This window comes from Penicillium griseofulvum (assembly GCF_001561935.1).
Source record: "Penicillium griseofulvum strain PG3 chromosome Unknown contig_79, whole genome shotgun sequence".
In the NCBI taxonomy this organism is placed as follows: domain Eukaryota; kingdom Fungi; phylum Ascomycota; class Eurotiomycetes; order Eurotiales; family Aspergillaceae; genus Penicillium; species Penicillium griseofulvum.
The window spans coordinates 151,617-166,772 of NW_024467420.1; the positions used below are offsets into that span (position 1 = coordinate 151,617).

Here is a 15,156-nt window from a genome sequence, read left to right on the forward strand (position 1 = left end):
TACATATCGCCGAAAAACAAAACTTGATTGAAAGGCACTTTTAGCTGTATTTGCCGGGACTAAATCCCTATTATACTCGCTCAAATACACATTTTATTAATATATGTACGATATGTGAATCAGATTATACTGCACTACTTAGATGTTATGGGGCGGATCCCAGATCTTACCTGCATTATTATCCTAACCCACCAAGCCATGAATCAAATATCAAACGGGACTTGAAACTATTGAAAGTGGTATCTCTTGCTATTAAAAGACTATTCGCCGAGAAAAGCAAAGTCAGATGGGTTAAGATGCCTTTCTCGGCATGGACCGCCAGCCCAGTTGGCAACATGACCATCAAAGAAAGCATATTCATAGATGTCAGAAGATGAGCCAGTCCAAGATAGAATAGCAGTGATATATCGATATATCGGGGATTAAATCATAACTCCTAACTAAGCGCCAGAGCTCTCCAATACAAAATGATATCTGCAGACAGAGACCGACTGCATCAGAACCTCAGGACTGATAATAAGCATTATACTCATTCACCAATTGAGCAGATACATCGGGTATATTGTGTTCGAGGGAATCCAAAAGCTCAATTTGTTCTTGTTGGCTGAGCGTGCGCTCGCGCCATGAAGGTACTGGAAATGGCTCGTTGAAATACTGAGAGTACTGATCTCCAATGGAACTGGACCAATTCATTGGATCGACAGTCGCATCCGTGTATGCCAAATGACCCGCAGTTGTTGAGGCAAGTGAGAAGTTGGGGTCCCAGCCTTGCAGTCCGGGAACAACTGAAGGTATCGTGTTATAAGGGGTGTTCGGGTCGATCGATACATCGTGATAGAGCGTCGGCCCAACGTAGGCTTCTGGTGTGTAATGTGGCGCCATACTCGGGGCTGTAAGTGGCGGGTGCGTGTCAAATGCGGAGGAGACCGATGGCATTGGTGGTTCTTTTGACGGTCCAGGAGCCACTGCCGGTGGTGTTGATTCTTGATTGAATGTAGGATCAGCCGATTGTCCCCTGGAATAAGTGCCGATCGAGGCGGTATCGCCGATTGATAGGTTGCCGCCAAGGTGGTTGGTGGAACAATATGAAGCAGTCGTACTGCTTGACGGGCTGGACATCGGTGGAGGGCTCGTGACCCCTTGTGAGGAGGTTGGTGTAGGATGGTTAGAAGGCGAGTGGACAACAAAGGATTCTTCTGTCCTGTACGCTTTCAAGCATGCAGCAACAAGACGCCTGTAAAGAAGGTAGGCAGACTGAACTCCCGGCCAACGTTCGGCGGAAAATACGATCACTTCGAAAGCCATATCTAGATGTCCTTGGACTTCCTCAATGGTGTGCTCTTTTCGTATTTCGGGATATGAGAGAGTCCAGAGTACAGTGTTTAAAGCCATAAACAGAGCTTGCACAAACACCCATGTCAAATCAACAGATCCGGTGATCATCTGTTCCTTATGCATAGCGATATTGGAGATTGCCGCCTCATAACAGATTTTGGCGGCACCGACGGTTGGCTCGGGAATCTGTGGTGAGGGACGATACATAAGAACTATGATGGTGTTCCGTCTCCCTTGGAACCTGTAGAAGTCATTGTCAGCAAAGCCATATTTCAAAACATGGCAGTACCAACGAACCATTTCACATTAAGCCCACTGCCATCGTCGTTCTTAGGAGTGGTGGCCATCCAATGGTCGATTTTGGCCAACATCTGAGAAAACCATGGATCTTGATCATCAATTGGGCTCTCTCGTCTGTTCGAGTAGAGCATTCTCCTGGGTTCCAATTGGAGTAGCCGCATTTTGAAAAAGTGAACTGCAATACACTTTGCTAGAACGGGTTTCGCTCCAGGCGTGATCCCCTCGGCGGTGATGTACCGATCATCCACTAGTTCAAAGAATTTCACATTAATATGATCGTGGCTGACGCAGTAGCTGCTGCATCGACCCAGGCTATGAGAAAGACCAAATTCCATTGATGAGACGATCCAAAATAACCTTCGACGCATGTCGATCTCCAAGGGGTTCAATGGTTTCCCACACGGTGATTTGGTGACGGTGGCTTCCTCGGTCAATCCCAAGTCCTGACAAAGTTTCGCAGCCGTCCCCACAACCCAGTACGCAGCTGTGCGAGTAGGAGTTACCATTGAATATGAGGCAATGAGCACGAGGCATTGTAGAGCCCCTAAATCCAATCGTTTCAATGTAGGCTCGAGGTAGGGCAAGGCCGCAAGATAGTAACTATCAGCAAGGCCAGCATATTCTGTACTCATTTTCTGCATGCTGATGGCGATGACCATCCGCAGTTGAAAGTTTTGGCAGGGATCTGTAGAGCCATTGAAGACCTCCTCTACCTCTTGTCGAAATGTGGGCTCGTGCAGGATCGGAAGTAGTGATTGTGCTATACGAATCAGTCACACGACACGAAAAGTATATGGGTGAAACAGTACCTTTGGCCACAAAGAGATCAATTAATTTATAAGTCAGGGCCTTTGGAGGTAGGTTGGGTTGTGGGATCGAGCTTATCATGGGATAGACTTTGGATGTCGGCTTCGAGTCTTCTTCGGCAAACGCGTCTTTGATCTCTTGTGCTGTGAATTCGGGAACAACATCCTTGATACTTTTGGAGTCGGTATTCTGCTTGGCCATTTCCATGACCAAACGGGTCATGGCAATGCCACTCGAGGCACCGAGATACCGTGCTTCGTCATTCTCCTTAAACCGAATGCGCCCGGCTCCTCGCACCATCAACTCGGCATCAGCAGCATGTTGTATCTCCTTCTCAGCTTTAGCAAGCTCGTTTTCTAACGCCCGGGCTTTCTCTCTGAGCGATACGATATAGGTTCGGGGTATAGTGGAATCTCGGGCCGAGTCATAATACACGCACTTGGCATTGCTTCGTTCGCAGGGCGCACATCGTGGAATCCCGGGATCGCATCTGGACTTTCGCTACACGGAAGCGGTGGGTCAGTCCGAGACAGGGAAGGGGGAAAAAGACATTGTCATAGACACTAAAGGGGCCCTGGAGGGGCAAACGGTCCGAGGCGGGGAGATGGAGAGGGACCAATGTTCGCATCATACCTGTCTACACCTTGTACAAGCAGTTAATGTGTGAGCGATGCGACCGTCTGGTGGCTCTAGGGAGTGTAATTCTGGCGACTTCAGCCTAGAGTAGTCCGAACTCGGGGTCATGGTGGGCCAAAAGGGTATAAGATGTAAGGTCAAGAAAAGGTCCGATCACATCATCCTTTTATACCCAAGGTATTTGTCGGGGATCAAAATTGTGAACAATCGACATTATCTTGAGGCTCCCTTGGGAGTGTTTCAAAGAAGAGGTTACGTTACTGAGAATGGGGCCACCAAGCCTCGGTCCAGATCTGGATCGACAGGCTTTGGTTGTCTCCGCGTTAGAAAAGGTTGGGCGTTTGGGAGTGGATAATGTGGGAACTGGCGTAGCTGAAAAATAAAATAAAAAGGACGAATTTAGTCTTAGGTGAATAATTAGAGAATACTTAAGATAATATATAATATAAGAGCTGTTAATCATTTAGTAGATCATATTTACTAATTGTTTAATATGTATTTTAAATCGTTTAATAGCATTTGATAGCTGTTTAGATATTTAATAGGCAACTTAATAGAGAGAGGGGGGGGGGGGAGAGGATATTCTCAAAGTCCGTGTGTTCCACCGATCTTCCCCCTCTAATTTATTATTAACAGTTATCCTAACGTCTCTTATTAATATAAATTCCTTTTTACCTAGGTAAATATCCGTTAATCATTTTTGAGCTGCATATCCCTATTTATCCCTATATTTCATGTCATGTGAGTATTACCGTTTTTGGTGTGGATACAGGGTGGGGGATATCCTCCAAATTTAACTGACCCCCCGTTTGACCAGGATAATGACCAGAAATGTCCGTTACAACTTTCTTGGATAATCCCTTGCTCAAGGTCAGTCGTCCAGTTGCTGCCTGCTCAAGATGTCGGACTGCGAAGATCAAATGCGACGGCAAGCTCCCCGCATGTTCGGCTTGCGAAAGAGTCGGCAAGGCGACCACTTGTTCCGGGGCAAGCGATGAATTCGCCAAAGGAAAAGAAAGAAGTTATGTCGCATCATTAGAAGGTTATTGTGAGAAACTGGAGAAGAAGATCAGTCAGTTACGCGCCCGATCAACCTCAACTGCTGAGGATGGGATCCCTCGGGAGGTGTCGATCACCTCCGTCGCGTGCGAAAGTGCATTGGGCCCTACGCACCGGAGAGAGGTTTCGGACATAGACGATTTAGTGGGCGATTTTGGTTTCTTGTTAGTATAGCTGAATTTTTCTTTTTCTTTGTCTTTTTTTTTTTTTTTTTTTCTTTTACTGACATTTCAAAAGGTCTGTCAATGCGACTTCGCGAGACTTCCACGGAATCACCTCAAATACCTCCTTCGCCAACCTTCTACTCTCAGTCGCTCAAGTCGATTCACCCCCACCATCCTCTCCATATTCACTACCTGCGCGGCACGAAGCGACACCGTTGCTACAACACTATTTCGATAACATCTTTGTCCAGCTGCCTTTCTTTGTCGAAACGAGCTTTTGGACCTCGGTAGATGCCGTATATCAGTCAGGCGGCCGGTTCGCCAAACCCTTCGACCATTGGATATTACGCATGGTTCTCGCCATTGCTTCGGCATCAGTCTCATACCATAACAATGATAAGAACCATCAAAGGGCATGGGCTCTCGTGTCAGAGGCCTTGACATATGCCGAGGAAGTCCTTCGCCCTGGGTCAATTACGGGAATCCAAGCAATCCTACTGCTTGCTCAATATTCTTTGGTTGACCCAGTACGCTTCCGTAGTTGGTATTTAGTTGGAATGGCTGTCAAAGTTGCGATCGATCTGGGTTTGCATCAAGATCCTCCTGCCGAAGTTTCGACTAATCCCGATCGACTTGATATTCGCCGGCGTGTGTTTCATTGCATCTATTGTCTAGACAGGTTCGTTTTAGTTCTACTACTCGATTGTCACCCTGCTAAACTTTTGTTACAGAGGATTGAGTCCTGCTATGCAGAGAACCTACTCGTTCTCCGACGGATCTGTGAATGTTGCATTGCCATCAATTGCCGCACCAGGGGCCCCTATAGACCAAAGTCAGATCTTCCTACGCAGCCCGGAACCTGCTATGCATATCGTCAAAATCCGGCAGATTCTGTCCGCAGGCTACCAACAAATGCACTACAGTGGGCGCGATCCATCCCCCCAGCCCCTAGTCCTCATCTGGACTTTGTGTTGGCGAGCCCGGGAGTGGTTCCATCAATGCCCAAAGAATGCTCCCAACCACTTTTCACTTCTATACCGACTTGAATTATTATACACCATTATCATCCTGCTATCCCCCTCACATCGATACCCAACGCTCCACGACTACAACAAAGCTCTCCTGTTCGACCGATGCATGGACTACATCAGCCAAATCCACCAGGTCCTAGAAAATCCCAGCGCCCTGCCCTTCCTGACATATCTGGACATCCAGCGTGTACACCAAGTGGGCCGGTTATTTGTCAATGTCCTGTCTGACAATTACGACCAGCTCATTAGCGCCGCTGTCCCAGCGCCCCCGCCCGTCCCCGCCGGGACTCCAGAACCGCCAGTCCTGGCCGACGAGGACTTGTTTAATTGCCACGCACGTGCCATCCGTTGCCTATCCTACATCCGCGACTTGCTCAAATATTGTGATAGGAAGTGGGACGTTCATGCACATCTAGAGCAGTTCGAGGACGAGTCTGCGTCCATCGAGAAAACTCTGTTAGATGGCTCGATGGGCTATATGTCGAATCAGGGGATGTATTCTCAAGACCCGTTATTGGGGATGCCGCTGGCCGGCGATGCATACTCGGGGTACCATCTTGGGTGAAATCATTTTCTGGTGTAACATATGAAGGAAAAAATATGAGCGTGATGGATTTTGTTTTTTTGTGAAATACCCCTGTGCATAATGAATAATGTTTACTGCGAATTCGTCTCTGGTTATTACTTCAATTGTATCACGGCAGATGTACAACGCCTACTTGCATACACTTGATATCCGATCCGAAAGCCTCACCGCTATTGTTCTTCGACGATACACCGCAGGTTCAATGCTTGTTTCTAATAATGTCACGAGGTCATAGCGTGCCTAAGGACATTATTAAGACTGGTACTAATCCATCGCATTCGAAGAACCTGGAAAGACTGCACCCGATGTGATAAACGGCAAAGATCGTCGTGTGTAAGACAAAGATAAGAGCAAATGCTTACGCAAACCCGAGCTAGGATCCATCCATGGATGTTTCTAGGCAACCCGATTAACGCAACGCTACTTGAGTCCCGAAAGAGACATTTATGAACGTCGCAAATAGCCATTTTTGTCGCCCAGTATCCCGTCAGCCAGTGTTAGAGGGCAATAATTCCATGATTCGACATGCAGGAGGCTGACCCGATCCAACCATTCACTTGTGGTGAAATTGGGCTAGGTGCAGGCCTATTTCCTTCTGGATGTTTTCATAAGATTTATGGAGTATTGAATTTCTATTGCGCAATATATATACAGTAGCTACCGATACACAGTGTCAGTCCAACTCAGTCCGAGGAATTACTTCTTCCAGACCGAGTGGATAGGCCCAGAATGCCCTTTGTTGAGGGTGGATATATGTACTCCGTACCGTACCGTAGTTGGCAGTTCTTTTATAACGCAAATCAAGGTCACATCGGTGGATTTAGGAGCAGATCGACACCAGCCAAATGTTTACAAACCAGCTATCGAACTTTTGTCACGAACCATTTGGAATACACGTCAGCTATGTATACTAAACATGTTTCATATTACTTACAGTTTGATAAAACTAGCATAGTCCCCAAGTACTCTAATAGAAGGATGATTACATATTAGTTGTTGGATCATTTCCTGCCAATTTGGTAGGTAATACAGTACCCCCTATATTATACTAAGCCGGCAATAGATCGGGCAGAAAGATCAACGAATCATGACATGGGGCTATGGTGGGAAAAATCAAGATATGGTCTTGGCTACAAGGGGCCCCCAGTCTAGTCCAAGTCAATATAGCGGCGTATTTCCGAAGTCCACCTAGTGATCAACAGAGCCTCTTTCGTGCTAACCCTGACGGGGAAGCAAACAGAACATTTCTTGCATCATGCAAGTGCCTGTCAAAATACTCCTATCCCCGCTACTATCGCTCCAGCATATATTGTATATCACAAGCAGTGTACGTTATATGCCGAAATAGGTAGGTCGAATGGTTATCCTCTGTGACAAATATCTCGGGATTGGTCAATAGCCGGGTTCCGCCAAGTACGGAAAGAAATAAGAGAATAGTACCCTGATGTACCTTAGTGGAAGCCAAGCTTTCACATTGGATCCCAAGTCCCGACAGTAACGGCATACTATAGCAGTTCCGATCAGCCAATGGAAATACTCGGCCATTCGGATGAAACGTGGACCCTGGGCAAGTACCGGAAAGTTCCCTTAAAAGTTTATCTTTTTTGAGTATAAATGAACCAATAAGGGTATTTTATATGGCGGTTAAGTGGAGATGAGTCGGTAATTATACAAGCTGATTGGCAATATAAATCTACGCTATTGGACTTAAAAGTCAACTTACGAACTCTCTGCAGATCATTCTTTGTTTCTTTATGGACTCATCCACTCTAATTTCCGAATATCAAAGGGGGAAGGTGAACAGTGGCAAATACTAATAAAGATAAAAAGGTTCTGGCACAATCCCATTTAGAGTAGATATAGAATATCAGGTTTAACCTAGAAGTAGATTATATTTTAGTGATATATGTGCTTTGTGTCTACTCACGAAAACAAATGTTATGGTTAATCCTGTGGATTTACTCGAAAGCCCAAGAGTTTAAGCCCGATAAACCTATGCGCCTTAAAATATGGCCATGCAGATCTCAATTTCGACCTCTTTCAATTTCAACTCTACGATTTGGGATGTCCGTTTCATAATTTAACGAAAACCTTGGTCTTAGGGCTTGGAGCTTGAAAAACTTATGTATGAATGTTATATATAAGCTTCAGCTACATTGCTAGATATAAGTGTGTTTGACGAGTACCCTATATCAAAGATATTTATTGCTTTCCAACGACCCTGCCAATGCCAATAGTCCACATCTGGACAGGCACCGTGCTGACCCTGTTCTGGCTGATTCGGTACATATACCTAGTGGCTCTAAATCCCGGCATAATGGGGTAGTCCCACTTGATATTTCTTTGAGACTCCATTACATTGACCCTATTGAAATCACGTCAACGATGGAGCTGACCCGCCAGGATACTGTTGCTTTCTTGACAGGCTGTAAAATTTTGAACAGGGGCCAGGGCAAGCAAGATCGTACCTGTAGATCACATTTGATTCACGGCGTATAAATACAGTGTTTCTCTGCACTCCCATCGAAGTTCTCTTTTTCTCCCAAGCTTCTTACCGCAGTCATTCTTTAAGCAAACTACAGTCACTCTTTTCAGTTTCCATATACCCATTTATTTTATAATGAAGGCCTCTTTCATCGCTACAGTCGCCGCTCTGGTCGGCTCTGCTTTCGCTGCTCCCACCCCCGTTCCCGTTGGCAAGCTTGATAGCCTCCTAGATGGTCTCAAGGTTGGCGACATCACCAAGGAACTCAAGCTTACTGAGACCCCCGTCGTCTCTAAGCTCGGTGACCTGACCAATGTCTTGCACCTTCCTCCCTCCCCCTCTGCCAGCAGCATCCCCGCTGTCCAAGACGGCCACCTCGTCCAGAACCTCGGACCCCAGCTCGACAACATCTTGACCGTTGTCGGCCCTGACGCCACTACTCTGCTCGTTGAGCTCTCCCCTGAGGTCTCCGCCCTTGTCTCTGGCCTTGGTCTCGGTGCTCTCGGTGCTCCCCTTGGTTCCATTGTCGCTTCCGCCTCCGGCCTTGGTGATCTTATCACTGGCCTCGGCCCCGTCGTCGACGGTCTTGTCACTGTTGTCGGCGCTGACGGCGGTGCTCTCCTCATCAGCCTCTCCCCCGAGGTTTCTAGCCTCGTTTCCGGCCTAGGTCTCCCTACCGTTGGTGTCCCCGTTGGTACCGTTGTTGCTACTCTCGGAAAGAACCTTAAGCGTGGCGAGATTGTCCAGGACCTTGCCCCCAAGGTCAAGACTACCCTGACTGTCACCGGCCAGAATGCCAAGAACCTCCTCATCGAGCTCTCCCCCTCCGTTACCTCTCTCGTTGCTGGCCTCGGTTTGACCACCATCTCCGGCCCCATTGGCTCCATCGTTGCTGAGGCCGCTGACGTTGGTGACCTTGTCAAGGACATCTCCGAGCCCGTTGAGAACCTCCTCCACATTGTCGGCAAGGACGGCAAGAACCTCCTTATTGAGCTGTCTCCCTCCGTCGTTGCCCTTGTCACTGGCCTCGGCCTTCCCACTGTTGCCACCCCCGTCGGTGCCATCCTCACCACCGTCGCCCAAAACCTGTAAATTGTTTACAGGTAGTGTTGTCATTCTGATTGAAAAGTTGGTTTGCATAAGGGCGCTCAGGAGCGCCCGCGTGGCTGGGTTCGCCATCGGTTGACCTTGGTTCCGGCTCGATATACAATCAATTTATTATATACATGATACAAGCTCTACCTTATTTGATACATAAAGACGGCCAACTAAATGTTTTTCTTATGCTGATCGATTTGTGCAAGCGCCTGGAATAGAACTAAATAATTGAAAACCAGAACGAGGGATCCTTCGACATGAGTTGAATAGTTTGGCCAGAAGCTGTCCATAGCTTCTACCATATGATCAACATAGAGTCCGAATCACAAGATACCATAACAGATGTTACTTTAGATTGCACCGGTCTTGGTGTCCCCATATGCTGGGGCAGGGTAGTCGCCGAAACAGCTCTCCTCGAACTTCGCCTTTGCAATGTTTTCCTTCTGAGCCTTGATGAACGTCTGCAGCTCGCACCATCCGTCATCCCGTTTCCCACACTCTGGAATACTTCGTCCGAGAGAGATTGTCCTCTGATTGATCAACATATGCACATAGGTTGTTTCACCCCCCTTGTGCTCATATGGAGAGTCGTGGTGATCCTTCGAGCGCTTCGCACGTACGGGCCGCGGCGCTTTGATAATCTCAATATTGAAGCGGGCTGCAAATGGAACAATATGGCTGACAATCAGTTGGTGGTCCTTCGGTGGTCCTGAAGTGGGCAGGAAGTCCTCAAACTGTGTGAGGCCTAGCGCGGTCAACATCGAGAACATAGTGGTATCGTGGCTGAAGTCCAAGTACAAGTTCTGGTTCAAAGGGAAACTTGTAGGGTTGGTATCCAACGTTTCATTGATGGCACCATAACCCTCCTCCGGTTGAGGGAAGCGGTGCTCGAGTCGGGCGACGAGCTCTTGAACGTAACCCACGCCCACTGCCCGACCGGTGGGAGACCCAAATCCGTTTCCTCCATAATAGTTTAGGGCAAAGGTATACTCAAAGCCTTCCCACTCGTCATGGGTAAAGAGGGAGCAGAAGGGGCTGTAGCCTAAGCCGACGGTCTCGTATGGACACATTGTCTGGGCAAGATAAGTGTCCGCAGTTGTCCAGTCTGGGTTCCCTGTCATCGACCGACGGAATCGCTCGGTTGCATGCTTTAGATATTTCTCCTGCCACTGCTCGTTTGCCCAATCTCCACCGGCTGACCGCTCGTTGTTGTTGTTGGGGCATCCCTTATCTCCGGCCAGAGGATTCTTAAATCCAGTTTCTTCAATAATGACTTCCAAAGTGACATTCTCCGCATATTTAGGGCCGAAGAAGCCATTCAGGAAGTTGTCAGCTGACTGCATCATTCGCACTTGAGTGCATGTACGGGCGATAAGTGGCGAGGATGGATCATAAAGTTGACCATAGTTGAACCAATTAAGCACGCCGCTGTCAAAGAGCTGCTGGCGCCCAAGAGCCGTCAGCTCTTCTTTACCCAGACGATATTCCCAGGTGTTGAGGAACTCCAGATTTCCAGTGAAGCGAGTTCCGTTGCCGAGAAGTTCCGCTATACGGTTTGGCAGTTTAGCCACAGCGGCGCTAGAAGTGGGATACCGAGATCCATGTCGATGTACCATATGCATCTGAGTGATATTGCTACCAGGGGGAAGTGAATATTCTTTAACCCCGAATCCAGAAGGATTAGGCATGTAAGGCCTTCAATATTGGCTCCATGGTTAGTCAGGTACAAAACAAGCTAAGCTCTACCCATACGTACGAGAGATTGCCCATAAGTTTGAATGAGTCAGCGCCATCACCCTTTCCGATGATAGGTACATCAGTCACCACCGGGGTATTGGGCATATAAGCATGCTTGCCAAACGGAGCTGGGTTTGTCTGGGCCAGGAAGGGTGCGCCTCCGGCCTCCGTCGGACCTGTATATCTGTCAGCACCTGAGAAACATCAATGGGAGTTGGGATATATATACATACCAGCAAATGGGCCATAGGTGGTCTGGAAATAGTCTGGGATTGTGGGTGTTCCTCTTGGCTTTATGGCGGCAGCGTCCACGGCTGTCGCAACCCCAAGAAGTAGGAACTGAGAAGAGATATGCATTGCCAATTGAGTAAATATAAAACTCAGCCTTATTTGCCTTATTTATTTTTGTCTGGTACTGTTCTACCTTTTATAGGGCTGAGATGCGGAGGTGAGTCCCTTAACTAAATCCTGTGATAAACGGTTTCTCATTAGCCGACCCCCGGATGTCGGTAAGTTCCGACTTTTTAACGAGAAATGTCAATTTTCAAATCCCCGTGGGGCCCCGCGTTTTTTTCAATTGTTCAATACCCCCTCTGTCTCCATAGATGGTAATCCCCGTATTCCGGCTCGGTAACAAGCTTCTTTCCAAGAGACACGCCAAGAGTATTCGCCTATCTACTCCGTATTGGACGCCACATTATTCTCGGAATCATGTTTCCTGAAATGAACCAATTGAAATCTCCTTTATAATATTTGGGACGGCGATTGAAGCCAACAATGATCCTATGCTGATAGTATCCATTTTAGAAATCGGCTTCACATCAGTGGCCGACTAACCGGTGGACCCATTTCCCACTTTAACGATTAGCTCTTGAGATATCTGGAGATAGCCGACAGCCTCGGGGGTGCCTGTTCCCTCTACATAAGTAGCTCCGACTCCACATGCTTCGATGCTCCAATAATTATTTCTCACGTCTGTCATTAGTTATATGACTATTCCTCCTCTTGTTCGTATCTAAAGTCTAGGAGTTCAGTCTCGAAAAGGTCAATCATGGCTAAGGACGACATTTCGTCGGCAGGGAATGCCTTCGGGGATGTCGAACGCCAGGATTCTGTGCCAACAGCCAAGGCAACCAACAACGCGAAAGCAGCTACTGAATCGGAGCATAAGATGACCTTGTTACAAGGTATCAGAACTTATCCAAAGGCGATCGGGTGGAGTGTTCTCATTTCCACATGTATCGCAATGGAAGGTTATGATATCAGTCTGGTCAATAATTTCTATGCATTTCCCCAATTCACACGCAAATATGGCGAATTGACGGCAGATGGCTCCTATCAAGTCCCAGCTGCGGTACGTTGAGCCAGTGGCTACTACCTCTTTCTCTCCCTCATTCTTTTCTTGTTACTGATAAAATCGCGTATAGTGGCAAGCTGGTCTCAGTAACGGCGCCTATTGTGGAGAAATCATTGGCCTCTTGATCAACGGATGGGCTTCGGAGAGATTCGGATACCGCTATACAATTATGACTTCCCTAGCTCTGATCAGTATATTCACGGCTATCTTTTTCACGGCGCCAAACATCCAAACCCTGCTTGCAGCCGAAATCCTCGCCGGAGTTCCATGGGGCATTTTCCAGACGCTCACCGTGACCTATGCTTCCGAAGTTTGCCCTGTCGTTCTAAGAGGATATCTCACGTCATATGTCAATTTCTGCTGGGGACTAGGGCAACTTATCGGCATTGGAGTCATCAAATCAATGTTAACTCGAGATGATGAATGGTCATACCGGATCCCATATGGGTTGCAGTGGATGTGGCCAGTTCCTCTCTTTATTGGCATTTTCCTCGCCCCGGAATCACCCTGGTGGTTAGTCAGAAAGAATAGGGATGAAGACGCGAAGAAGGCACTCCTGCGTCTCACAAATGCTGACCGAAACGTGGATTTCAATGCGGACGAAACAATTGCTATGATACGTCACACCACAAATCTTGAAGAGAAGCTTTCGGACGGAGCTACATACTTTGATTGTTTTAAAGGGACCAATTTACGACGAACAGAAATTGTCTGCCTTGTGTGGGCAATCCAAAACCTCAGCGGCAACTCATTTTCCAATTACTCCACATATTTCCTAGAACAAGCGGGATTATCGGCATCCAATTCCTATTCATTCGCGATGGGACAATATGGAATTAACATGGTTGGTGTCTTTGGAGCATGGCTCCTCATGTCCTTTGGAATTGGTCGAAGAACGCTATACCTCTATGGCCTCTGTGGACTATGCACCATACTATTTTTGCTTGGTTTCCTCGGCCTAGTTCCTGAGTCACATAGGGATCAAGGATCACTTGCAACAGGTTCGTTGATGCTCTGCTGGGCGTTGTTCTACCAGCTTTCCGTCGGAACTGTCGCCTATTCGCTCGTGGCAGAAATATCTACTCGTCGGCTCCAGATCAAGACTGTGGTGCTCGGTCGTGTCCTATACAATGTTATCGGTATTATCTGTGGTGTGCTAACTCCCTATATGTTGAACCCTGCCGCCTGGGATTGGAGTAATTTTGCAGGCTTTTTCTGGGGAGGAGTTTGCTTTTGCTGTGTTGTTTACACGTTTTTCCGAGTGCCAGAAACAACTGGTCGCACTTTTGCTGAACTTGATATGCTGTTTGAAGAGAATGTGTCGGCCAGGAAGTTTTCGAGCACCCAAGTTGAGGTATTTGGAGATCGAGAGGAAGTTGAAGTGTTCGAGCATAATGCCAAAGCATGAGGAACGTATACTGTCAGGTCCGCGTGAGTGTCAGGACAGGGAGTTTTAGTCTATGGGGGCGGGACATTTGCTTTGTTCTATCTTCAGCTTATAATCTGGATCTTCGAATCCATCTACAACCAACACTCTTAGGCGAAATCCAACCTATTGAGATTTATTGTTTTTAATATACACAGTCCCTTAATCTACAGCAGTTCCCCAGGAACACCTATGCATAGTAAATGGCCAGATCTCGTGAAGTTTCCCATAGGCACATTGAGAAATAGTCTTAGGGTTCAAGGAACTTTGAACTCATGTTTGACGCCTCGGTGCGTCAATAACCTTTGGAGATCATGTATAGAGTACGAAAAGGAAGAAAATTGCTGCACACCTTTCTATGCACATTGAGGGCCGAAACTTCAATAATGGCGGTTTGGCCGAGTGGTCTGAGGCGATTGAGTATGTTTCTCTTCACAGACATACAGTCCACTAAACATTCCCTAACAATCTAAAGTATAACTAGCGATCAGGTTCAGACGGACTGGGTTGATATCTTGAATTTTTTATTTTGGAATGGCAGAAAAGTTAAGATGGTTGATTCCTAGTTCCCGCCTAGGTGGTTCTGTTAAGGTTATTTCCATGATATGTATAACTAACTACATGACAGCAACTATATGGAGCTTATAATCTTGTACCAATCCACACATCTCCATCTTTTTTAAAGTGTCTACAATAAAAATGGGAGCTTTGATCCGTACAATTCATGTATCTCCGTACTAATGTATGAAATTTTTATACAACATAATACATAGCAGTTCGTTAGTTGATTGGTTAGTTGGTTAGTGGGGTGGTGTAAAAGGTGGTGCTAATCCAGGGACCAAGACGCCCGCCCTTAAGGGACCAAAAAAAAAAAAAAAAAAAAAGAATGAAACGACGGCTGCATGATTCGAACATGCGCCTCCGAAGAGAATTGATTTCTAGCTGTTTAGATTGTTAGTGAATGTTTGGTGGACTGTATTTTGTGAAGTGAAACGTACTCAATCGCCTTAGACCACTCGGCCAAACCGCCATTATTGAATTTTTGGGCCACAATGTGTACTATAGAGGTCATAGAAGATATACAAATTAGGCTAGTAAAGGGCAGCTTACCTAGTTTTAGTCCCCCTATTTGTGT

The 15,156-nt window shown here is 46.9% G+C and overlaps 5 protein-coding genes across 5 annotated transcripts; 3 read left to right on the forward strand and 2 right to left on the reverse strand.

Annotated features, from left to right (window-relative positions):
• Positions 1-504: 504 nt before the first annotated feature.
• Positions 505-2,932, reverse strand: PGRI_000480 (uncharacterized protein; the record flags this gene model as incomplete). The annotated part of the gene is made up of 4 exons (XM_040787761.1): positions 505-1,576; positions 1,633-2,395; positions 2,445-2,818; positions 2,910-2,932. The coding sequence occupies 4 exons, from the start codon at positions 2,930-2,932 to the stop codon at positions 505-507; spliced, it is 2,232 nt and encodes a 743-aa protein (XP_040651533.1).
• Positions 2,933-3,909: 977 nt separating this feature from the next.
• On the forward strand, positions 3,910-5,897 carry PGRI_000490 (Zn(II)2Cys6 transcription factor; the record flags this gene model as incomplete). Its single annotated transcript, XM_040787762.1, has 3 exons — positions 3,910-4,301; positions 4,375-4,980; positions 5,033-5,897. 3 exons carry the CDS (start codon positions 3,910-3,912, stop codon positions 5,895-5,897), a joined length of 1,863 nt encoding a protein of 620 aa, XP_040651534.1.
• Positions 5,898-8,538: 2,641 nt separating this feature from the next.
• On the forward strand, positions 8,539-9,495 carry PGRI_000500 (uncharacterized protein; the record flags this gene model as incomplete). Its single annotated transcript, XM_040787763.1, has 1 exon — positions 8,539-9,495. One exon carries the CDS (start codon positions 8,539-8,541, stop codon positions 9,493-9,495), a length of 957 nt encoding a protein of 318 aa, XP_040651535.1.
• A 356-nt stretch (positions 9,496-9,851) lies between these two features.
• PGRI_000510 (histidine phosphatase family protein) lies at positions 9,852-11,595 on the reverse strand (the record flags this gene model as incomplete). The annotated part of the gene is made up of 3 exons (XM_040787764.1): positions 9,852-11,196; positions 11,258-11,414; positions 11,472-11,595. The coding sequence occupies 3 exons, from the start codon at positions 11,593-11,595 to the stop codon at positions 9,852-9,854; spliced, it is 1,626 nt and encodes a 541-aa protein (XP_040651536.1).
• A 694-nt stretch (positions 11,596-12,289) lies between these two features.
• Positions 12,290-14,003, forward strand: PGRI_000520 (Major facilitator superfamily domain, general substrate transporter; the record flags this gene model as incomplete). The annotated part of the gene is made up of 2 exons (XM_040787765.1): positions 12,290-12,592; positions 12,666-14,003. The coding sequence occupies 2 exons, from the start codon at positions 12,290-12,292 to the stop codon at positions 14,001-14,003; spliced, it is 1,641 nt and encodes a 546-aa protein (XP_040651537.1).
• Positions 14,004-15,156: the final 1,153 nt, after the last annotated feature.